Source organism: Primulina huaijiensis, chromosome 13, assembly GCF_012295235.1.
Source record: "Primulina huaijiensis isolate GDHJ02 chromosome 13, ASM1229523v2, whole genome shotgun sequence".
NCBI lineage: Eukaryota > Viridiplantae > Streptophyta > Magnoliopsida > Lamiales > Gesneriaceae > Primulina > Primulina huaijiensis.
In genome coordinates, this window is record NC_133318.1 from 2299803 (window position 1) to 2323532 (window position 23730).

The 23730-nt window shown below is 36.3% G+C and overlaps 3 protein-coding genes across 4 annotated transcripts; 2 read left to right on the plus strand and 1 right to left on the minus strand.

Moving 5' to 3' along the window:
- Positions 1-1458: 1458 nt before the first annotated feature.
- Positions 1459-3494, plus strand: LOC140991433 (uncharacterized). Its single transcript, XM_073461385.1, has 4 exons — positions 1459-1785; positions 1915-1997; positions 3067-3122; positions 3217-3494. The coding sequence occupies exons 1-4, from the start codon at positions 1614-1616 to the stop codon at positions 3293-3295; spliced, it is 390 nt and encodes a 129-aa protein (XP_073317486.1). The 5' UTR covers positions 1459-1613; the 3' UTR covers positions 3296-3494.
- Positions 3216-8020, minus strand: LOC140991432 (uncharacterized). 2 transcript variants are annotated; one of them, XM_073461383.1, is made up of 4 exons: positions 6999-8020; positions 6718-6906; positions 5626-5722; positions 3216-4678 (listed from the first exon to the last, which is right to left on the minus strand). In XM_073461383.1, the coding sequence occupies exons 1-4, from the start codon at positions 7109-7111 to the stop codon at positions 4439-4441; spliced, it is 639 nt and encodes a 212-aa protein (XP_073317484.1). In that variant the 5' UTR covers positions 7112-8020; the 3' UTR covers positions 3216-4438. The 2 variants fall into 2 exon arrangements, with proteins under 2 accessions (XP_073317484.1, XP_073317485.1); XM_073461384.1 differs by having other exon boundaries at positions 3216-5555.
- A 4228-nt stretch (positions 8021-12248) lies between these two features.
- On the plus strand, positions 12249-13494 carry LOC140991431 (mitogen-activated protein kinase kinase 9-like). Its single transcript, XM_073461381.1, has one exon. It carries the CDS (start codon positions 12319-12321, stop codon positions 13300-13302), a length of 984 nt encoding a protein of 327 aa, XP_073317482.1. The 5' UTR covers positions 12249-12318; the 3' UTR covers positions 13303-13494.
- Positions 13495-23730: the final 10236 nt, after the last annotated feature.

The following is a 23730-nucleotide window of genomic DNA, read 5'->3' on the forward strand; positions in this document are numbered from 1 at the left end:
TATGGAGAAAATGTATATGAAAAATCATATAATAATCTAGATTAACTTAAAATGGACTTGTTATACAGCCCAAAGGTATGGGCTTATAGTTAATACCATCTATTGGGCCTTGTTAACAGGCTTGTGTTATTTCAAAATTTAAAGTTTGTATATTTATCCGTACGATTTTGGGGGCTCTTGTCTAATTATTAAAGCATAATTAATTCGTCACCTAAGTCATTTAATATGATCAATTAATTATTCGAAATGATTTTTAATTATATAATAATAATATAACAGTCCAAAGTTACTTAGTTCTTCAAGCACAAGCGACATCGTCGAGTATAGCTTGTACTTGCTTCTAAAGATTAAATTTTTTACCATAAAATTATTTAATTTTAGTTTCACAATAAAATCGGTTTAAATGAAAAAAACTAATCAAAAAAATATTTAATTTAAAATAAGAAATTTATGACATTTCTTAATTTCAAAGATCACAAATAGAGTTCTCAAAACGAGTTAGGCTTGTGGTATTGGTTTATCATGTCGCATAAAATATGTAAGTTGAGTTGATAATATCTAAATCTCTCAAAAAATACGGTTCGGTCCGTCACGCACCATCTAATAGTGAGTTGATGGGTTGTCGCCCAACTCGACTCATCTATAAAATAAATAAGTTGAGTTAATAATTTTGTGATCGGTCAAGATGAGAGTCGACTCATCCTAGAGGTGTCAAAATGCAACACGACTCGTCAACCCGACACGACCCAACACGAAAAAAATCAAGTTCGGGTTGAGGTTTTTCGGGTTCGGGTTGAGTGAGTTCGGGTTAGTGCCGGGTTAGATGGGTTTCGGGTTGGGTCGCGGGTTGACCCGAAATTTTTTTTTTGTTGAAAATATTACCTATATTTTTATATATTGTATGTTTGAACAAAATTTATTATATATTTATATGTTAAATTTTTATTATTTAATATTTATTTTGTATATTTTTTATTTTTTTAACAATTGTTTATTTGATTTAGCAAATATATTTTTAATTTTTTATAATTAAATTTTCAAATTTAAATTGGAAATTTTGTTATTATGTGTATAAATTAAAATATTATTATTTTTTTGAATTTTTTTCATTTATTTTTTTTTAAAAAATAAATAAATAAATTTCGGGTTATGCGGGTTAGACGGGTTCGTGTTCGGGTTGGGGGTTTTCGGGTTGCTTCGGGTTCGGGTTGAAAAAAAAATCGCGGGTTGACCGAAACCCGACCCGATTGACACCCTGGTCTCATCACTTGTCCGATTTTAACCGTACTAATCCCAAAAGTAAGTGATAAAAACTAGATTTTGAATTTGAAATCTAATTGTAAGCAACTCTTCCGATTTATACTATAGTAGGGTCTAAGCATAATTAAATGAACTTTACAGGATGGTTTTGTAATTTCAAGAAGTTGTGGCATCGAACGACCAACCTATAAGCTAGAATCTTCTTCACCTTGCCGATTAAGCAAAATCAATACAAAAAAGAAGAGGAAAACAGTGTGATATTAAACCACTTTCACCCAACAAACGAAGGAAAATTCCAAAGTTCTCTGAATACGAAGGAATCTGGAGATTGAAATCACTGAATCGAAGAAGAAATGGCGTTGCAATGGGTGATTCTAGCGTACGTGGTAGCTGCTGAGGCGCTCGTTGCGGTTATCCTGACATTACCGTCGCCGAAGGCTATAAAATCACGTATCGTATCGTTAATCTCGCTTGTTCTTCAGCCATCACTGTTTATTGTTCCTTTCGCTGCTTTTCAGCTTCTAGGTATGCTGTTTTCTTCTCGTTTTTGGCCTTTAGTTTGGATTCGGTTTGTATGGATCGAATTTAAGTTTTTTGAGCTCCGATGGTGGTAATTTAAAGCAGATTATTTGAAAATGTTTTGATTGATGCTAGATATATACTGGAAGAACGAGCATCGATTGATGTGTACAGGGGAGGTTTGCACTGCTGCTGAGAGGGATCGCTATGAGAAATCGGTAACTTATTTATTTTTTTCTCGTTCTCAGGGTCGTATTGTTAATGATTTTGATTTTTTTGGTGGTTAATTTATCTTCTTTCGAAGATCATTAGAGGAATTGTATATGATGGTTATTGTTTTGGTTTATACTATTTGTTATCCTGTTTGATAATTTTGCTTAAGTGTCCTATCAGTGATAACTATTTTTCTACATCTCCTTGTTAATTTTCTCGAAGCTGTGTAAAATTTCTTCCAAATATGCGTGATTGCCGGTCTATTAGAAGTTTCCGAAGTATGTATCAGTTTCGATGCCTCCATTCATCACGGGCGACACATTTTTAAGTTTATTCTGTATCTTGTGCCACGATGTTTCGCTGTAGCCAACTAGAGTACCGTCAACATATAGTTTGATGTTCTCCGGTATGTTTATGTGCTGGATGTATTATATCCAAGATAGTGAGAAGAAAATTACCGAGATTATGCCTACAACATTTTACAGTTGCAAATCATTATGAAAAATAATGTGGCTTAATGCCCTAGTTTGTATTTCTCTACTCCTTTGTATATATTTCTCTACTCCTTTTCTATGTTTTGTTTTTCGTCTCTTTCTGAAACTATTGTTTTTTTTTTGGGTAATGTTTTGACTGGTTTTGCCAATAGTCTTACAGTTTATTATTATCTTGAGTGATATTAAACAGCCTTAAGCTATGGAGTATCCCATATCCTAAAAGATGATCATTTTTCCACATTAAATTCTTAAACTAAAGGTTACTAAATTTGTATGTGCGGTCGAGTTACCTTCCAAAATCACCTTAAAGGAGGCTAGTTCTCAAGTCACTCAGTGCGATATTGTGAAATCGTTGATCATCTGAAGATTTACATGGGAAGTTACTTATGCACAATTAATAAATCATTATATGCTGTTCGTGATAATGTTCTTGTGGAACAAAATGGCATGTTTGTGTGGGTGAGTCATCTATGCAAGATCGCTGTTATACCATTTCGGCCTTTTGTTATACTTGAGTTGTGGCGTGAGTCCATCTATGCATGATCACTGTTATATATCCTCTGTTGGTGTTAACATGCAGATCTACAAGGCTCAGAGGAATGCAGTTTTATGTGTGGGTGCATGCCTCCTTTATTGGTAAATAGCAGGAATTTCGACTCGTCTGTTATTATAGTCTTCTAGCCACCATCTCCTTTCAAAATTTGCATGCTAATTCCAAATGCTTACGCAGGTGCATCTTCCGTATTTGCAAGTATTATAGGGAGATTCAGAGCATGGAGGAAGTGGAGAAGAGGTACAAGGACCAGTAGCTTTTTTTCCCATTCGTTCTCTTCTACCGAATAAAGTGGATAGCTACATAGAAGAGTACATTTATCTCGAAATTTTACTTTCTTTGACCCAAGTTTTTTAAGCATCTATAACTTTTGTAATCATGTTTCCTACACTGATCGGATTTATGTGTACCACTTCAATCTGTGTGTTGCATCTATGAAGTTTCAGTTTCTGATATCCTTGCTACAAGAATACCTCTACCCAAATAAATTAACTGCAGGTTGCTTGACAATTACTATTATACTTCGAAGTCTGAGAGCATATCAGGCGATGAAGTTTATTTAACTGTAACTTTTGTATTGATATACTTGTTAATGTTTTATAAATGTTTCTAAAAACCAAATAGATTTTGATCTCAAGGTCTATTTGTCTATTGCTGTAGTAGGATAACGTCAGTTTCTTATTAATCAATTTTTAGATACATTAGGTTTACAAAATTAAAGTTCCAACAATGTCATGTGAGTACACGAACGCATGACTATGAGATTTGCGTTTCGTATTTTCCTATATGCACATAAAAGGTTATGCACACAAGCATCTGTGAAAAAATTGAGAAGCTAATGTTCAGATATTCCGTGAGGAACAGCTCAGTTCTGCACTTGAAAGCGAATCTGTACTCGAGGCATAAAACTCTCCGTTCCTCTTCTCCCAGTCGATTATTTCCAGAATATATACAAACGCTTCGTTCATCAATGTTCTCTCAAGGTCCTGAATAAGCCAAACAAAGGCCTTTCTACCTGCGATGAAACTGTGCCACATCTTGAATTTCACTGCAACATAATAATATGCCTGATGTGCCAATGGTTCTTGCTATGAGTCTTGGTTGGATTGAAATCATTGAATCATTTCCAAACTATCAGTGGGATCTCTTTGATTTTGTCCTTGTCAAAGGAAGTATGGAGGGTGTGCCCACAAAACAAGAATTTCGCACAGTTTTCTAGCATCTTTTTTTGTTGAATACTGGTTCTCTGGATTGACACTTGATGATAATCGGTTAATGAAACACAGAAGACAATGGCATTCATGCGTTCGAACATCTCCAGCCGTTTTCGGCTGCTTTGGATTCCTTTGGAGTTCAGCTGAATCAGTTGATACATGAGAATACAGAAATCAAGAATAGTTTATTTTACACAACTAAGATGGAGATTTTCCTGAGCAAACAAAATGATGATTCGGTTTCTTAAGTCTTGCTTTGGCAGATAATTTTGGGTTACAGAGTTTTCATCACAAATCTCGGAAATTGCACTGTGATCATCAAATGAGAATTCAATACATGCAAGGCCATTGCTGGGAGTAACACCTTCAGCTAATAATACATCCTTCTCTGATGGTTCATACTCATAGTTCGATACCTCGATGACCTATAAAAACAACTAAATGTTGTCACGAAACTCACTCTATGGCATTAACAGAACAAACTTTGTTGGTTAGAAATTAATGCTAGAAACAATGTTTTGATACTCAATTAGCACGACCTTATTACTGGCCATACTATTGTTTATACTTCACTTTTCTTCAATGACTAGAAATTCAAAAAGGACTCGAGGATTTCAGGAAGAAAAAACTCAGATCTGCTTAGCACCAAGATAATTTGAAGATGGATGAAACAAATAGGAGCACAAATGAAATCAGTACTACAAAGTGGTATGGAAAGGAAAACAAAAGTAAAAAAATAATCTTGTTTAGCATACGTTCAAAGGATGCATGTTACTTAGGACCTTCGGTTCACATTTATTTAAAAAAATGACCTTTGTTGATTCATATTTCTAACTCAACAAATGGAGGCCATTTTTTAAATTCAAATTTGTGTAAGGGTTATTGAACCAATTCTCCCAAATTACAACAATGAAGTGTATGTTAAGTATGAATTGAGAATACAAGACACAATTATAGTTAAGCAAATCATTCCCGGTCTAAGAAATATTTAGCAACATCAGGAAGAACCTGTAGTTCTTCCTTTCTTTTGTAAGTTTCCTGAATGGCAGGTTCCTTCCAAATTTCATTTATAAAAGAAGCATGTCCACGAGCAGAGGTGGGGAAATAAGTGTGTATATCTCAAGTAGCCATTGTATCCAATAACCAATCAGAGAACTGCTTGATTTTCAGGAATACATGCACTCCCTGCTCATGTCATTTTCACTTTCGCCTGACAGCAATTAATCCATTCTTAAAACTACAGATGAGCTCCAGAAACCTTTCACGTAAGCCTTAAGCATTGTGTATAATTCCCTTCAGAATCTAAACAATATTTAAATTCAAAATTTCATTGCCAACCTAAGAAAGAAGTAAGTAACACCAAAGTTCCAACCTGGCGTAGAGACCTATCAGGAGCAAGACCAGAAGACTCTTTATTCACGGCCTCTTCTTCGAAATGCTCTCTCCCCTCAAGTAAGATACAGAGATATCTGTAAACATTACTTTGAATTATTAGCTTCATGTTCAACAACTCTCCAGCAGTGAATTTGTTTCTGTATAAAAATTGACCTGCCACAGGAAATGAAGACAGAGACAATAATAGAGTAAATTAGATTGAAATGCAATGTATATATTTGGGAAGAGAACTGCACCAAGCCACTGACGCACTGCTGAGAAAAGATTGCCTTTTAATATGTCTCGGACCAGTCATAAATTAAGGAAAAAATACAAAGTCTATCAACTTAGGCTTCGAATATGTGGGATGCTGCCAAAGGAGTCATGAAGCTATAAGCAATAACAAAAAGGCTCATAAAAAATATGACCGATGCTTAACCACATCAAGAAACTTTCCTAGTCGCAATCACCAACTTCCAGTAAAATGTTTTGAGAAGGATCATGGAGGTATACTCACTAATGATGCAATCTCCGGAATCCAGACGATGACAAAAAACAAAAGAACCATATAGCAGAATCCAGAATTAAATTTCTAGCCTCTAGGCAAAGAACAAAAAGAACTATGAATTAGAGGCATGCATGTTCAACACATGTGCAAGTATACATACATGAACCCATGCATAGCAAGGAAAAATAAAAAAGAAGATTTACGAACAAAAGAGAGAGAGGCAGAGGGAATTGTAATTCCTTTCATCCACAATTGAACAGTATACGTGTATTTATATTTACAGGACCTTCTAGATGATGAGCTCGTAGTTTTCAGCATAAGTGATCACATAGCCTTTGTGCACTCAGTTTTAAAGACGTTACTTAACATGCATATATGTAAGAAACACAGGATTTTGTTGAAGTTAATTTGAGTTACAAGTATTCATTCAAAGAAATAATTACATGCCATAGGTTATGGGATTTTTAGAATATGATTGGACAATTTTATTTTACAGATAGTCAGATATTCATATTTCAAAAATGACATCAAACGTGATTGTTCGCCTTTTAGAGAGTAAGGATAAAAATCTGTGCTTTTTACCTGCTTGAAACTGGTTTCTGTCCCAGAACCTTCTTATCCGAGAAGAAGAAGTTTATGGACATTAGGTTGTTCCATTTTCTTAGACAACAAACTATCTGAAAATGAAGCAGGTTGTCCCTTTGCACAATGAGGTCTTTCAGATGGCACAAGCAGTGAAAACAGCGAGCAAGGAAAGGAATCGATGCCCGCCTAACAAAAATCCCAATTCAAACTCCTCAGCCGAAGCAAGATTTAAAACAACAAATAAAAAAAGTAAATAATGTTTTATAGTACAGAAGGACCTTTTGCCATAAGCATCCTTTAATGTTATTTTGTCCTTCTTCCTCGTCGGATCCATCCTCATAGAGCCAAACGTGTGTTTTACGAGGGCATTGCCCGTTGGCCACCTTAGCATTCAAAGAACCTGTTCTTGATTGTGAACATAGATATTGCTTGAGTCATGTCTACCAGAACTTCAAGAAAAATTTCAAAGATTTAGAATTAAAATACTTGTTTTGTAATGCCGGTACAAAAAAAAAGAAAAAAATAGTTTGATGAGCATTTGAAGAAAATGACACTGGTGGATCCTAAATTGAATGAAATCCAAGAAACAACAATGAATGATTGAAGAAAATTCCATCAATTCATTTGGCTAGAAGCGATTTTTCCTTATGGAGTTACCAATACCAAAAAAAAAAAAAAAAAGAAGTTGAAATTCTTAAAAATAAAATGGGGTCTTAAGGTCTTTTTGTGGTCTATGGAAGGAATCGTGGAGATGGTATTGCTTTATCATGGAATGATCAATTTATGGCTAAGATCATGGCTTATTCTTCTAAATTTTTTGATGTACTGGTTTCAATCCATGGATCGGTAGAGTGGAGGCTGACTGCTTTCTATGGTAATCTGGAGAAGATTAGAAGACGACTTTCTTGGGATCTATTACGTAGTCTTTCCCATCGCTCTCAGCTTCCATGGTGTGGCATTGAAACCTTCATTGATTTATTTTCTCAATCTGAAAAGCGAGGCCGATTTCTTCTCCCTACTTTTCTCATTACTGGTTTCAGGGAAGCTGTGTGAGTATTGTAGCTTATTAGATTTGGGTATTAAAGGGCATGCTTTCACATGGGAAAAAAGTAGAGGTTCATCCCATTTTGTTGAAGAAAGGCTTGATCGAGTGCTAGACAATTCAATTTGGATGGATAAATTTTCGTAATGCAGAGGTGCTAAACTTATAAGTGACGAATTCAGACCACAGTGCCATATTTCTCAATCTCTCTTCGATGGCTTTATCTCGCCGCAAATCTTTTCGGTTTGAAAATTCTTGGACATCTGAACCTGATTGTAAAGAGGTCGTTAGACGGGGATGCATGAACCATGTGATAGAGAATATCCAACAGAAGATTTTTTTTTTTTTTTTGGGTCGAGTTTATGCGTCTAGGTCGAGCTCGACCCAGAATGACCCATATTGCCAAATTTTTCTTTTTTTCATGCCAAATAATTATTTTCTGTTATTTTCTGCAGATTTATTTCAACATCAAACTTGAAAGAAATCAGTTTTTGGAGTGCAAGCTGAGGTCTCGCGGTGACTGACGTTCATTTTTTTAAATGAAAATGAGTTGGTATTCTCTTCTACGAAAATACTAAAAAGCTTATTTGTTGTCTGTTTAAGAACACGGACTGCAAGTTGTATCAATATTGCAATAAGCTCGATAAACAGAAATAATTTATCAGTTGTTTGGGTTTATCAACATTATTCTTATCGTGATCTGTGCAACAGTCCAACTTACCCACACCTTTTTCAGTACAAGTGTTTGCAATGTCTCCTTTTGCTTCTGTTTCAGGTTATCTTGTCTCGGTGGATTCTTACATGAATTCGCGGGGCTCCGGAGGATGAAGAAATAGAAGAAGCAGATCTTGACTAGGTAGCTTTTGGTAACATTTGTTTCATCATGATCTGCTTGCTAAACTGAATCCTATCTTCATATTTTTCCTAAGCTTACTTGAATCTGCACAACATGGTGAATGTCATACCAGAGCTATGTATGTAATGTAACAAACTTTTTATTGTAAACATATGGAGATTGATTGTGCGGTGATTGGGTGCAACCCGCAACCCAACTATATGTGACCTTTTTGGCATTGAAATCTCAGCTTCACGGGGTTTCGATGAAGGCCGACTTAGAATCAAAATGTTTGTGTTTCCTGCACGAACAACGCGCTTATGCGTTGGAACATGAAACGCTAATGTGTCCAAAGACCCGCGTACGCGTGACAAAAGTGATGATTCTTCCGAGCTAATGTTATTTTTTCCCCGTATTTTCGTATGCAAGGAATGAGTTCCTAGTGTTGAATTTACATTTACTCCGTATGGAAATTCCACGAACTCGTTTGAAAATTTAATGAAACTCAAGGTTACTCAAACCTCGAGCACGTTCAGCAAGTGACCTACACGGGTTAATTGATATTTTACACCATCTCTTTATGATTGATATTTTGGATATTTCATCATATATTGACGTGACATAATTTAATTTAATATAAAAAATTATCTGAAAATGATTAATATGATGAATTGTGATTTGTTATCCACTCTATTGACAAACAAATGTATTTATGAAAATCGTCGAAAGTAGCATTCCAATAATGAAGATGGCTATTATCACTGCATTAATTAATATGTGGAATAATATTGTTTCCAGCATTTTATTTTCTTGGGCCATTAAAGATGGAATGCAAGTTGATGCTACCTAATCTGTCCCGACGAAGTTAAATGAGTGCAACCTTGGCATACATACATACATNCGTGTTCATACACATTGTTGCACACATTCCCTTAAACATTAATTTAAGTATATATTTTACACATCAAAATTTTAAAATTCTTATAATGGGAGTATCAGCATGGTTGCTGGAAAGATGAGGTAACTTTTGTGGATTTGGATATTTTGCTGTGACTGAAAACACAGCAGTTGATGTTGTGCACTTTTTACACGAGATGATCAGTTGATCATCTCGTTTTCTCTGACAATTTTTCAATTTTATCTGACATTGTGTGAGATCCATCAGATGATCAACTGATCATCTTGTAAAAAAATGCACATATCACTAGGTGTTGTGTTTTTAGCCACATTAGAGCATCTAAATCCAACCTTTGTTAGCTTTCTACCAAAATAAAAAATATTAAATATAGGATGATGTTGTTATTTGATATTATCAAATTTTAATATTGATCCGCTATCATGATTAATTTTACAATTTTAGTATTTTTATCGACGTAACGATGTTACAATTTGAAAAATGTGGCATACAAGTAATTTCGATGAAAAATAAAAAATTATATTATCTAATATATTAAAATAAAATTTGAAAAAATATAGAAAATAGAAAGTTTATATTAAAAAATTATCAAAAATTGAAAAATATAGTTTATATTAAAATCAAATTTGGATAATATAAACGAGCAAATTTTTTTTAGAAATAGAACAAATTTATAAAACCAAAATTACAATTTCTTTCATCAATACGATTACAAATACTTTCTCAAATCTCAAAATTTTTCTTTTCATGTAGATATATAATGTTTTAAAATTTTAAAATATTATATAAACTCATTAAAATACTATAGATATAATAATATAAATGATATCATAATTGCAACACGTAACCTTTGGCTTATATTTTCGCTCTCCTGTCGTGGTAGGATGGCATTATAAATAATTCATTATTTTGATGTGACCTCGTGCACATTATTATTATTAGTATTATTATCTGGAAATGATTAATAATATTTAAGCCTGAACTATATCTAATTATTAATTTATTACGAGAAAATGAAGCAAAGTGAGCAGATTCGATGAACAGCCGCCTTTGTCTTTTATATATTACACATTCTGGCGTGCTACGTACACATTCTGTTGCAAAATTACTGAATTTAGCCACATATTTCTTGGTCGATACTCACTGTCCTAACATGAAATAATAAATTATTTATCCAGTTTAACACGAGAAATACAATCGTTTTAGCTCAAGTGAAGTATCTAGTTTAGACGTGTGAATGAATAGAGCCGGTTCACAAGTTTTTCGAACCAATATGAAAAAGATTTCATTCGTATTCGAAACTATCAAATATGAAAATCGAAACAATTGGAAAATGATACAACTGAAACTAAGTAAGTTGTAATGAAATTAAGTAGATTAAACAAATTAAGTAGATGAATCTCCTTTGATTAAACAAATTGTTTTGATTCGTGACGAGCTATGTTCAAGAATGAGATCAACAGAAGCAACTATTCGAACTTTGAATTCTGGTTTGGTAATAATGCTGGCCTCTCCAAGGCATATGAGTGCTTCGCTGATTCACATGGAAGATGGCCATGGAAACCACTGATAAGTCGATCGGTCATTCTTCCGAAACACAGATTTACTTTGTGGTTGATGGCTCGTGCTAAACTCCTGACTAGAGATCGCTTATCATTTGTTGAAGATAAGTCTTGTGTTCTTTGCAATGAGGAACTTGAATCTATAAACCATTTTTTCTTTCAATGCAAATTCTCGGCTGCACTATGGAAGGAGATCCGCAATTGGCTAGGAATGTCGAAGAACATGGCTTCACCTACAGCTGTTTTGTGGGCGTTTAGAAGTTGTTATCGTGGTAATTCGGTGTTATCTAGGATGTGTATAACGGCACTTGCAGCTACTGTTTACAGCATTTGGAACGCACGCAACATGTGCATTTTCGAGAATGAAAAGTCGAAGATTGAGGACTTGGTGCATAGGATTAAGATTTTTGTTTTTCGTTGTATTCCTACCGCTGTTGATGTATTTAATGTTGTAGTGTAGTTACGTTTATTTGGTACTTGTGTGTCATTTTGAGGATGACCGTCTGTTCTGTACTCAAACTTTTTACCTTATTTTTTTAATGAATTTATTTCGTTAAAAAAAAAAAGTAGAATTTTCTTCGATAACCATAAAAAAGAAAAAAGAATTAATTGAATTTCAAAGGCAACTTGACCGTCACCAAGATAAGGAAATGTCCACTTGAACCACAAGTGATGAATATCATTAGGTGGAAATGGCCCCTACACTAACTCATTAGTTTTTTTGTGATGTTATCAAGTTGTCCAATTAAATCGACTAGTTTAACGTTATATGTACTTACATTTCATGCTATATATAGTTTTATAAGCAGTTTTTGTGTGTAATGAAGAATATAATGTTTCATTTTGGTGACGAGTAACCTATCATCACTATCTTTTAAATATGTTTTGAATAAATTGTATGTTAGAAATGTAGATGAATTGAGGTGGTTTGCTGGTTTTTCAAGCCAATTCAGAAATTATTTGATTTGTATTTATTGTATTTGAGCCCAGTTCGAAAAATTATATTATTCGATAGTTGGTAAACTTAATTTTTTTGACCTAAACTCGAATTGAGCTCAACATAAGATTATAATAGGTAGAAAATTCACCAAAGGAGGGCCCAGGCCTATTAATCTTCCTCCTTCCACCTACGTTCCAATGAAAGACACATGCTCCACTTTTAGACACAGTATATATATATAGCCCCTAAATCTCCACTTCTGAGAATAATCTAATCCTGCACTCCCTCTGCGCACATTATCATATGGCAGTCGTCCGTGAACGCCGCCACCTCAATCTCCGTCTCCCGCTACCTGAGTCCACCGAGCGCCGCCCTCGATTTCCTCTACCTCTCCCTCCCTCTGCCATCACTTCTAGTTCTACAACAAGCACCACCATCTCCGCCGCAGACCTCGAGAAGCTTCAAGTAATCGGCCACGGGAACGGCGGAACAGTCTACAAAGTCCGCCACAAGCACACCTCGGAAATCTACGCACTGAAAGTCGTACACGGCGACAGCGACCCCGCCTTCCGGCGCCAGGTCCTTCGAGAGGTCTCCATCCTCCGCCGCATCGACTCCCACCACGTCATCAAGTGCCACGGCGTGTTCGATATCCCCGGCGGCGATATCGCCATCTGCATGGAGTACATCGACATGGGAACTCTCGAAACACTCGCTGAAAACGGCGTCTCTCTCAGCGAACAGCTCCTCTCCAAAATCTGCCACCAGGTACTGAGCGGGCTCGAGTACCTTCACTCTCATAAGATAATTCACCGGGATTTGAAACCCTCGAACATATTAATCGACAGCAAGATGGAAGTGAAGATCTCCGATTTCGGAGTGAGCAAAATCATGCAGAGGACTTTGGACCCCTGCAATTCGTACGTGGGAACCTGCGCATACATGAGCCCCGAACGATTCGACCCGGATACATACGGGTCAAACTACGACGGGTACGCCGGAGATATATGGAGCCTGGGATTGACTTTACTGGAACTGTACATGGGTCATTTCCCATATCTGGCGCCTGGGCAGAGACCCGACTGGGCGACGCTGATGTGCGCCATATGCTTCGGAGAGCCGCCGAGCTTGCCGGAAGGTGCATCGGAAAGTTTCAGGAGTTTCATCGATTGCTGTTTACAGAAGGATTCGAGTAAAAGGTGGAGTGCGACGCTGCTTCTTTCGCACCCTTTTGTCAGCAGTATCGGCCGGAAACGAAATTTCTCCGATCAGTCACCGGAATTTTGAAACCCCCCGGCTGACGGCGTAGCCGTTTAGTGCATAGCGAAGCAGGCTTTTCTTGTAGTTTAGTGTATATTCTTCTTCTTCCTCCGAATCTGTCTGCTCGGCAGAGAATTTGATCCATTTCAGCAGTCAATTACTGTAGAAAGTAGGAGAATCAATAAAAATAATTCAAAATATTTATTTAATTATCTCGAATTTTGGCTTGAAATTCACTGTCCAAATTCCTCGACGACAATTCATGCACTAATTATTCACTATAATTGTTTTCCAAATTCAAATTCAAAACATGACAATCCATTATTAATGTAACAGCTGAAAAATATTGTAGAAGATTTATTTTTCCATCTAGGACTAAGGTAAAATCTTGAATCTTGGATTTAGAACAATGTCTGATTTTTACTTATATGTTTTATGAAAATTAAAAAATAATAAAATTTAAGCAATGCTCATTTTATTTAGCAACATAGAGAAATTAGAGAGTGCGAATATTCGATATTTATACATCGAGTTATGAATAAATTTAAAATCGAGGGGATGAATTTCAGATTCATAAAACTAAAAAATATTCAGATAAATAGTAGGACAGGCGGGTCAATCCTACCGATATTCACTATAAAAAGTAATATTATTAACATAAAAAATAATACTTTTTCATGGATTACCCAAATAAGCGATCCGTCTCACAAAATACGATCCGTGAGACTGTTTCACACAACTTTTTCCCTCAGATAAATGCGATGAATTTAGATAACATACATAACATTTTTAAAAAAAATCAAATGACTAAACTTTTAAACTCGACGAATAAATATTTTTCTAATTCTTCGTTTTATTTCCTCCGCCCAAATTGAATATTACACAATACACAAGAACTAAAATGTGAAATAATTTTGAATAATTGAGTAGATTAAAGAATCCAATTTGATAATAATTTCATAACTAGATAATATTATATTTTATTTCAATACGTAAATACACAACTGAAAATTCTAGCTTAATTAGTTTAGGTGATTTCTAAGCAGATTCCGATAACCGGCGCCGGCGGTAGGCGGAGTCTGCCCCACCCCCAACTAATGAAATAAAAACAAAATAATAATTATAATAAAATATTAAATAAATATGACCCACGTGCTTTAAAAGATAAGCCAGTAGTTTCCATCGTTGCCAGCTTGCTTTTTTTTTTTTTTTTTTTTTTTTTTTTTTTTTTTTTTTTTNTATCGTTACTAAGCGTCCACTTGTATGATTTGTCTAGAGCCCACTTCGGTGAGCTCAAGTTGCTTGTTCAATTTGGTATTTTATTAAATATATTTTAACTATGCTTCGAAGGTGGAGTTTCTATGCAAGTTTAGTTATGTAAGATAATGATTTTAAATTTTGTTACGTTTTCAAAATTTTAGTTTTATAAAATAATTTGGGCTTTTTTTGTCATACACAACTAATTTTATCGAATATGATTTATTTGACATCAATTTTATTATATGATGGTACATGTAGAGAAACATATATATATATATAGAAAATAAAGCTCGTATTATACAAATTAAAATTAATTTCAATGAGAAAGACACAAAAATGAAGCAATAAGACTCTTAATACTTCAAAATGGGAGGAACATAGTTTCTTTTATTTTTGTTATGCGTATTTTAATGTGTGTAATATAAGCTTTTATTCTTGTCACATAAGTCATGTAGTAGAGTATCATTGTCAAATAGGCAATATCCGGTGGATTAAGGGGTTGGAGGAAGGAAAAAAAGAGACCATAACAAACAAAAAATAAAAATTTACTAAACATTGACAAGTTAGAAAACTAAAACTCAGAACATGTTAACTTACGATACTAAAATAGCAATTTTTCCTAGTTTGTATTTTTGTAAAATGTTTTCTCATTGAAATACAGACGTGGTGCCGTATCGAAAAAATGACAATATATCATCGAAAATTACTGATTTGACCACAGATATTGTAACGTATCCGATACCACATCATGACCAAAATACAAATTAGTGGACTCTATCCGATAATATGACAAAAAATAAAAAAAAACCTACGAGTTGCATGACAAGAATGTAATTCTCTTTATCATACTTAAAGTAAAATATAACTATGTGATCGGGGAAAAAAATAAAGTAAAAATAATCAACTACGATTAAAATTATATTAAGAAAATTAAGTGAAGTGCGAGAAAGTGGACATAAGTTGAGAAGCATGTGGGGAGCTTGTTGAAAATACATTTAAAATCGATGGGAAATTTCGAACCAATGACACGGAAAATGCGATGAAACTTTAGGAAATACATTTAAAAAAATCAAAGATAATCCGCTACATTATATTTGTGGGGTATTGGATGCACGTATGATAAAATATGTCGACTATGAGGGGTATTTTAATCAATGTTGTTAAAAAGAGTGACTTTGCGACGACACGTTATTGTCAAGTTTCAAGTTTTATAAGATTAAATTAAGTAATTATGATTTTAAGCGTTAAAAAACATTTTAATTTTAATTTTTTATATAATTTAAATTATTTTAAGTCAAACAATCTATTAAATTAAGATTAAATAAATAATTTTTATGTTGTAAAACGCGGACGCTTAATCATGATTATATTAAACGAGTTTTTTTAGAACAGTTATTTTAAATGATTGAAGAAGGCTTTTTAAGGCACTTGTAAGATCATCTATGCTAGTTATTTTACTGCATGCGTCTTGTACGTTGTATTTCATCCGGAATGTAAATAACAAGAAATTTTTTGGAAGTTCAGTTTGGATAACCTTTTTTCAAAAATCTAACTACATGTATTTACTTCTTTGTTTTTGGATGATATTTGCTATGGAGATACAGACAGTTGTTCTATATTTATAGGAATATATCAGTATATTATGTATTGAACAATTTGATCTATAAAATTTATTTACAAATTAAAAAAAAATAAAAAAATACACAAGAAAAAACAATATGGTCGCAACCAAACCGGCTGGTTACGTTGCATAGCTCCGGCTCCCGAAATCAACATCAAAATTGACAACCACCATACGTTTAAAGGTGCAGACTATGCTGCAGTTCAAGCAGCACAACTTTTGGATATTAGTAAACCTCACACATTATTTCTTGTAAAGACCACTAATCCTGTTAGTGGTAGAGTACCAACAGTAAGACAGGTAGAATGTTACACATCCAGAATGATCTAGAGTGAATTTTATAAAAATTCAGGAAAATAGCAGAAGCCAGGTGAACCTTGGTGAGAAATTTTACCTTAATCGGTCCGACAGATGACGCATCCAGATCGCGTTCGTACACAAGTCAAGCCTTTTTAATGCAAAAAAGGCCTTTGATTTGCACTCCTGCTCAGGCATGCGAGAGAGCCTCTTGACCAATCATTCATATACCTTCACAAAATATAACTCAATATAAGCTCACTAATACTAATATTATTTTTTTTTATTTTAGACAATTTTCATTCTACATTTACCATCCACTTAAAAAAAACTCATAAGGTACTTATCCAAATTTCATTAAAATGAAAAAAGCCAAATAAGTCAAAGTACAGAGTACAAAAAATCCAAAGGTCATTTTATCACCAGTGTTGTAAGGTCCGAGATTTTATCATTTTAATCCGAGATTATTTGATTTATGAACTTTGGAATGATGAATTAGATTTCACGGTTATTGTAATTAATTAGGATTGAAATTGAATTAAAAAGAGTTGTGAGGACCAAATTGCAAATAGTGAAGATTTCAGGGGCTAAAGTGCAATTAATAATTTGAGTGGGACACTTGTCACCACCATGCACTTTGATATATAAATGTCCAATTTCCTTCATTTCTTCTTGGCTGAAACCGAGAGTTATCCCTGGAAATCCTTGAAGTTTTCTTACACGTGAAAAAAATTGAGTTTGCCACATTCGGTTATCAGAATTTGAATCCGGACACAATACCGTACTCCTCTCGTCGTCAGCTACAACTGGACGTAAGTTTTATTGAGTTCTGTTATCATTTGAAATTATGGTATTGGAGGAATTATTATGTGATCATTATTATGTGTGTTGGAGATACTAGACATCGTAGAATCGAAGTCAGATCGAAGAACAAGTTGATTTTGGAATTGTTATGATTTTCTAATTTTATCGATTGAAATTGAACAGATTTGGATTATGGATTGATTACAGATTGTAACGGATATGGGTTATGGTTTGTAATTGATATATGTTGTTATTGTATTGACGGGGATATCGGGATTGTGCCGTTATGCCGTTGATTTGAATTAAATTCAGATTGATCAGATTCGGTATTGAATTGTGAATGGAATGTTGATATTGCTATTCTCGATATGTCATTTCAGATTTACAGAGACAGTCTTGAGTTCAGCACTTATATTGCTTCAGACCGAGACTACGAAAGAAAGGTATAAGTCAATGTCGAACCCGGGAGAATGACTCGAGTTAGATATAACTTGAGTTTCCCTAAACCACATACTTATTGTTATTATATGCATTGATTTGAATTGATATGCTTGTTCTATTGATTTATAGAAAGCGTGATTAGACGATTGGTCTTGTGACAGAGGTGCCAGACTGTGATAGAGTAGTCACTGGCCCATTGCACATTGTCACAGAGGAGTTATTGGCGGAGGTGCCAAAGTCTTTGACGGATAGGTCAAGACACTAGATGTTTGGTTTATATCGATGTTTGATTAGGAGTGGATTTACTTCTATTACTGAGATTCGATATAGTATGCCAACGTCTGGAAACCGGGATCCCTAGACTAGGAATGAGTCTAGTCTGAGCTGTAGAGTCACGAGTTATTTACAGTTTTATATCGATTTATGTTTTCAGATTTAATACATGTGATTGATATTTGTTTCATGCTTTTATATCGATTATATGATTGCATGTTTTGTTGATTTATACTGGGATGTATTTCTCACCGGAATTATCCGGCTGTTGTCGTGTTTGTATGTGTGCATGGCAACAGGTGGGACAGGATCGGGGTCAGGAAGAAGATGAGAGAGATCGTGATTAGAGTGGAGACTTCGGACTTTGATGTATATAGGGTTTGGAACACTTGACATTTAGTTGTTACACCTTAGTTTGAGTTTGATGTTTGTTGTACAAGACTTGTACTATTATACTGATATGTATAATTAGATTGATTCCATTACGTTCCGCACTAATAAAAAAAAAAAAAATTGTAGACCCATATTAATTACATTGATCCAATTATCCCAATGACGATTAAGAAGATGATTAGCGTCCGGGTCCCCACAACAGTTGGTATCAGAGCGATAGATCCTTTAGATTGAGATTGGAGCTAGTGAGCGGGGTAGAATGTGTTTTCTTTCCTGTTTTTGATTGCTAGCATGATTTTTTGCCTTAATACATGTTTACCTGAATTATCTGATTTTGATATGGTGATATGTATTCTTGAAATGGATCAGAACCGATTCTTTATCAGAGGTAAGATGCTCAGAAAGGGACTGAGACATAATTATTATGTGATTTCTAACCCTTGTGATAATCAGGTATGCCTCCTCGAAGAATCCCAGAACAGGGCAGTACCTCTGCAAATCCGATGGATGTGACAGCAACACCAATGGAAACCTTGCTGAAGAGATTTCAGTCGTTCCATCCACCGACTCTGAAGGGTACTGAGACTTCAGTTGATTGCGAGAGTTGGTTAGATGACATTGAGATGCTGTTTGACTCTTTGGACTACACTGATGAGCGGAGAGTGAAACTGATAGGACACCAGTTGCATGATGTTGCCAAGAACTGGTGGATTACGACCAAGAGGGCCTTGGAGCAACGAGGTACGCCTATTACCTGGAATGTCTTCAAAACCGAATTCTATCAGAGATTCTTCCCTGTGTCATACAGAAAGGATAAAGGTGCTGAGTTTGCGAATCTGAGACAAGGGCAGTTGAACATTGAGGAATATGTGTCTAAATTCTCTACACTACTGAGATTTGCTCCACATGTGGCCGAGAATGAAGAAGCGGTGGCTGATCAGTTCATCAATGGCTTGAATCCGGAGATATTTACATTGGTGAACACTGGGCGACCAAACAACTTTGCTGACGCCCTGAACAGAGCAAAGGGAGCAGAAGCTGGTCTGATGAGACAGAGAGGAGCTTCATATGTTGCCCCAGCACCGAGACCACAGCAACCCCCTCCCAGATTTGAGAGTGGTAGCAGCAGTGGTGGAAAGAAGGACTATTTGAAAGCCAGAGGAAGACAGTTTAAGAAGTCTGGCAGCAGTTCTTCCAGTTCCAGTGGCTCGAGACAGACTGGTCAGAGCCAAAGTTATACAGGACCTTATTGCAGCACGTGTGGAGGGAGACATTCCACAGAGCAGTGCCGAGGAGTGTTTGGCAGTTGCCGTATTTGCGGACAGCAGGGACATTTTGCTAGAGTATGTCCCCAGAGAGGTTCTCAGGGATCCCAGGGAGCAGAGTCATCTGGATCAGTGGCTCAGACAGGGAGACGACCCTCAGCTGTTCATTCTTTCCAGCCAGCACCATCTACCCAGTCACAGCAGAGGCCAGGAGGAAGCCAGACAGTGAGCCAGCCTCCTAGACAGCAGGCCAGGGTGTTCGCTTTGACTGAGGAGCAGGCACAGGACGCACCTGATGACGTTGTTGCAGGTAACTGTTTTATTTCTGGTTATCCTGCATATGTATTGATTGATACTGGTGCATCGCATACATTTATTTCTGAGAGATTTGCATTGATGCATGCATTGCCTGTTGAGTCCCTATCTACTGTAGTATCTGTTTCTTCTCCTTTGGGGAAAGGTTTGATATCCGTGACTTCGGTTAGATCTTGTGTGCTACAGTATGACGGACATGAGATTGAGCTAGACTGTATTGTACTTGGGTTGTCTGATTTTGACTGTATTATCGGTATTGATATGCTGACCAAGTACAGAGCTACAGTTGATTGTTTCCACAAGATTGTACGATTCAGACCTGAGATGGCTGAGGAATGGAAATTTTACGGTAAGGGTTCTCGAGCCCGAATTCCTTTGATATCTGCTATGAATATGACTCGATTATTGCAGAAAGGAGCGGATGGATTCCTTGTCTATTCAGTTGATTTACTGAAATCGAGTCCATCATTGGCGGATTTGCCAGTGGTTTGCGAGTTTGCTGATGTCTTCCCAGATGAGATTCCTGGTTTGCCTCCGATTCGAGAGATAGACTTCAGCATTGAGTTGATGCCAGGTACAGTTCCGATTTCCAGAGCTCCGTACAGAATGGCACCGATTGAGTTGATAGAGTTGAAAGAATAGTTGGAGGACTTACTGGCCAAGGGTTACATCAGACCGAGTGTATCTCCTTGGGGTGCTCCAGTATTATTTGTGAGGAAGAAAGACGGTTCTATGAGACTTTGCATTGACTATCGACAACTGAACAAGGCTACGGTAAAAAATAAATATCTTTTGCCTCGTATTGATGATTTATTTGATCAGTTGCAGGGATCTTCTGTATATTCCAAGATTGATTTGAGATCTGGATACCATCAGCTGAGAGTCAGGGATTCCGATATCTCAAAGACAGCATTCAGAACCATGTATGGACATTACGAGTTTATTGTCATGCCGTTTGGTTTGACGAATGCACCGGCTGTATTTATGGGATTAATGAACCGTGTGTTTCAGAAGTATATCGATGATTTTGTGATTATATTCATTGATGATATTCTGATTTGCTCCAAGAATATGATTGAGCATGCAGAACATTTGAGAACTGTGTTGAAAATTCTGAGAACTGAGAAATCGTATGCTAAACTGTCAAAATGTGAGTTCTGGTTGAGACAGGTAGTATTTCTGGGTCATATCATATCCGGAGATGGTATATCAGTTGATCCCAACAAGGTAGAGGCTGTGATTTCTTGGCTGAGACCGACATCAGTGCCAGAGATTCGCAGTTTTATGGGTTTGGCAGGATATTACCGTCGGTTTATTAAAGATTTCTCGAGCATTGCCAAACCGATTACTCAGTTAACTCAGAAGAATGCTCCGTTTGTGAGGTCAGAAGACTGTGAGTCCAGTTTTCTAGAATTGAAGAAAAGATTGACCAGTGCACCGATACTGACTATCCTCTCAGGTACTGGTGGTTTTGTTGTATATTGTGACGCTTCTCACAGAGGTTTGGGTTGTGTTTTGATGCAGCGAGGCCATGTCATTGCCTATGCTTCGAGACAGTTGAAGCCACATGAAACTCGCTACCCAATTCATGATCTTGAATTGGCGGCCATTGTATTTGCATTGAAGATATGGCGACACTACTTCTACGGTGAGAAATTTGAGATCTATTCTGATCACAAAAGCTTGAAATATCTGTTTTCACAATCAGAACTGAATTTGAGGCAAAGACGATGGCTTGATTTGCTGAAAGATTTCGATTGTGAAATCAAGTACTATCCGGGAAAGACTAATGCAGCAGCTGATGCACTGAGTCGTAAGGTATGTTCTTTATCCTTATCGACAATAGGTATTTCAAAGTTGATAGAAGAATGCTGTTTGTCTGGATTAGCATTTGAAACAGATTGTCAGCCTCTGAGATTGTATGCTATTCAAGTTGAACCAGAGCTGATGTTGAGAATTAAAGCGGCTCAGGAAGTGGATTAGATGGTCAGATAAGGTCATCGATCAGAATATCAGGTACGTGATGATGTACTGTATGTGAATAATCGTCTTGTTGTGCCAGATGTTTCAGATTTGAGACAACATATATTGTCAGAAGCGCATAACAGTCGATTCAGTATTCATCCTGGTGGCAGAAAGATGTATAATGACTTGAAAGGACAGTTCTGATGGAAACAAATGAAAGCTGATATTGCAGAGTTTGTATCCAGATGTCTGAATTGCCAGCAGGTGAAAGCAGAAAGAAAGAAACCAGGAGGTATACTGCACAGTTTGTCAATTCCTGAATGGAAATGAGATCACATTTCCATGGATTTTGTGACGCAGTTACCGAGATCCTCCATAGGTTGTGATGCGATTTGGGTTGTGATTGACAGATTAACCAAATCACCATGTTTTATTTTGACGTACAGATATGACCAGATGGCAGAGATTTATGTCAGAGAAGTGGTCAGATTACACGGAGAGCCGAAGTCGATTGTATCAAACCGTGATCCTCGGTTTACTTCGCACTTTTGGCAGAGTCTGCAGCAAGCTCTAGGTACGAAGTTACATCTGAGTACCGCATATCATCCACAGACTGACGGACAGTCAGAGCGGACTCTCCAGACATTGGAAGATATGCTGAGAGCCGTAGTGCTTGATTTTAGCACTAGTTGGCAAGATGCATTGCCACTTTGTGAGTTTTCGTACAACAACAGCTATCAGACGAGTATTGAGATGGCACCGTTTGAAGCATTGTACGGCAAGAAATGCAGATCCCCTTTGTATTGGGACGATGTCTTTGAGGTACCTGAGATTGGACCTGATATGATTAGAGATATGACTGAGAAAGTGAAACTGATTCAGAAGAGAATGAAGACTGCTCAAGACAGACAGGCCAAATATGCCAATGCTCGACGGAGACCGTTGGTATTTGAGGCAGGAGACCGAGTATTCCTGAAGATTTCACCTTTCAGAGGAGTTGTCAGATTTGGCAAGAAAGGGAAGCTGTCTCCACGATATATCGGGCCGTATGAGATTCTCGAGAAGATAGGAGATCGTGCCTATCGACTTGCATTACCGCCTTCTTTATCTGGAATACATGATGTCTTTCATGTATCTATGCTGCGGAAGTATCTCCCTGATGATTCTCACATTATTCAGCCAAATGAGGCCGAGCTTGATGAATCTCTGAGTTACGTTGAAAAGCCGATACAGATTATTGATCGTAAAGAAAAACAACTCAGAACGAAGATTATTCCACTTGTGAAAGTGCAGTGGACTCGTCATGGCACTAAAGAAGCTACCTGGGAGACTGAGTCTGATATGAGATAGGAATTTCCAGAGTTATTTCACTGAAGTGAGTCTTTTATTTTAAGCTTCTATGATATCTTCTTATCTGATATGATTTGACTGCCTACGATTTCGAGGACGAAATCATGTCTCAGAGGGGGAGAATTGTAAGGCCCGAGATTTTATCATTTTAATCCGAGATTATTTGATTTATGAACTTTGGAATGATGGATTAGATTTCACGGTTATTGTAATTAATTAGGATTGAAATTGAATTAAAAAGAGTTGTGAGGACCAAATTGCAAATAGTGAAGATTTCAGGGGCTAAAGTGCAATTAATAATTTGAGTGGGACACTTGTCACCACCATGCACTTTGATATATAAATGTCCAATTTCCTTCATTTCTTCTTGGCTGAAACCGACAGTTGTCCCTGGAAATCCTTGAAGTTTTCTTACACGTGAAAAAAATTGAGTTTGCCACATTCGGTTATCAGAATTTGAATCCGGACACA

Bases quoted from the DNA above. Each gene is read 5' to 3' on its own strand.
- LOC140991433 (XM_073461385.1), top strand. From the start codon at position 1,614: ATGGCGTTGCAATGGGTGATTCTAGCGTACGTGGTAGCTGCTGAGGCG. The intron at 1,786-1,914 runs GTATGCTGTTTT...GATTGATGCTAG, and splicing joins CGCTGCTTTTCAGCTTCTAG to ATATATACTGGAAGAACGAG. The intron at 3,123-3,216 runs GTAAATAGCAGG...ATGCTTACGCAG, and splicing joins GGTGCATGCCTCCTTTATTG to GTGCATCTTCCGTATTTGCA.
- LOC140991432 (XM_073461383.1), bottom strand. From the start codon at position 7,111: ATGCTAAGGTGGCCAACGGGCAATGCCCTCGTAAAACACACGTTTGGC. The intron at 6,907-6,998 runs GTCCTTCTGTAC...GATTTTTGTTAG, and splicing joins AAGGATGCTTATGGCAAAAG to GCGGGCATCGATTCCTTTCC. The intron at 4,679-5,625 runs GTTGGAACTTTG...TTGTTTTTATAG, and splicing joins CTGATAGGTCTCTACGCCAG to GTCATCGAGGTATCGAACTA.
- LOC140991431 (XM_073461381.1), top strand. From the start codon at position 12,319: ATGGCAGTCGTCCGTGAACGCCGCCACCTCAATCTCCGTCTCCCGCTA.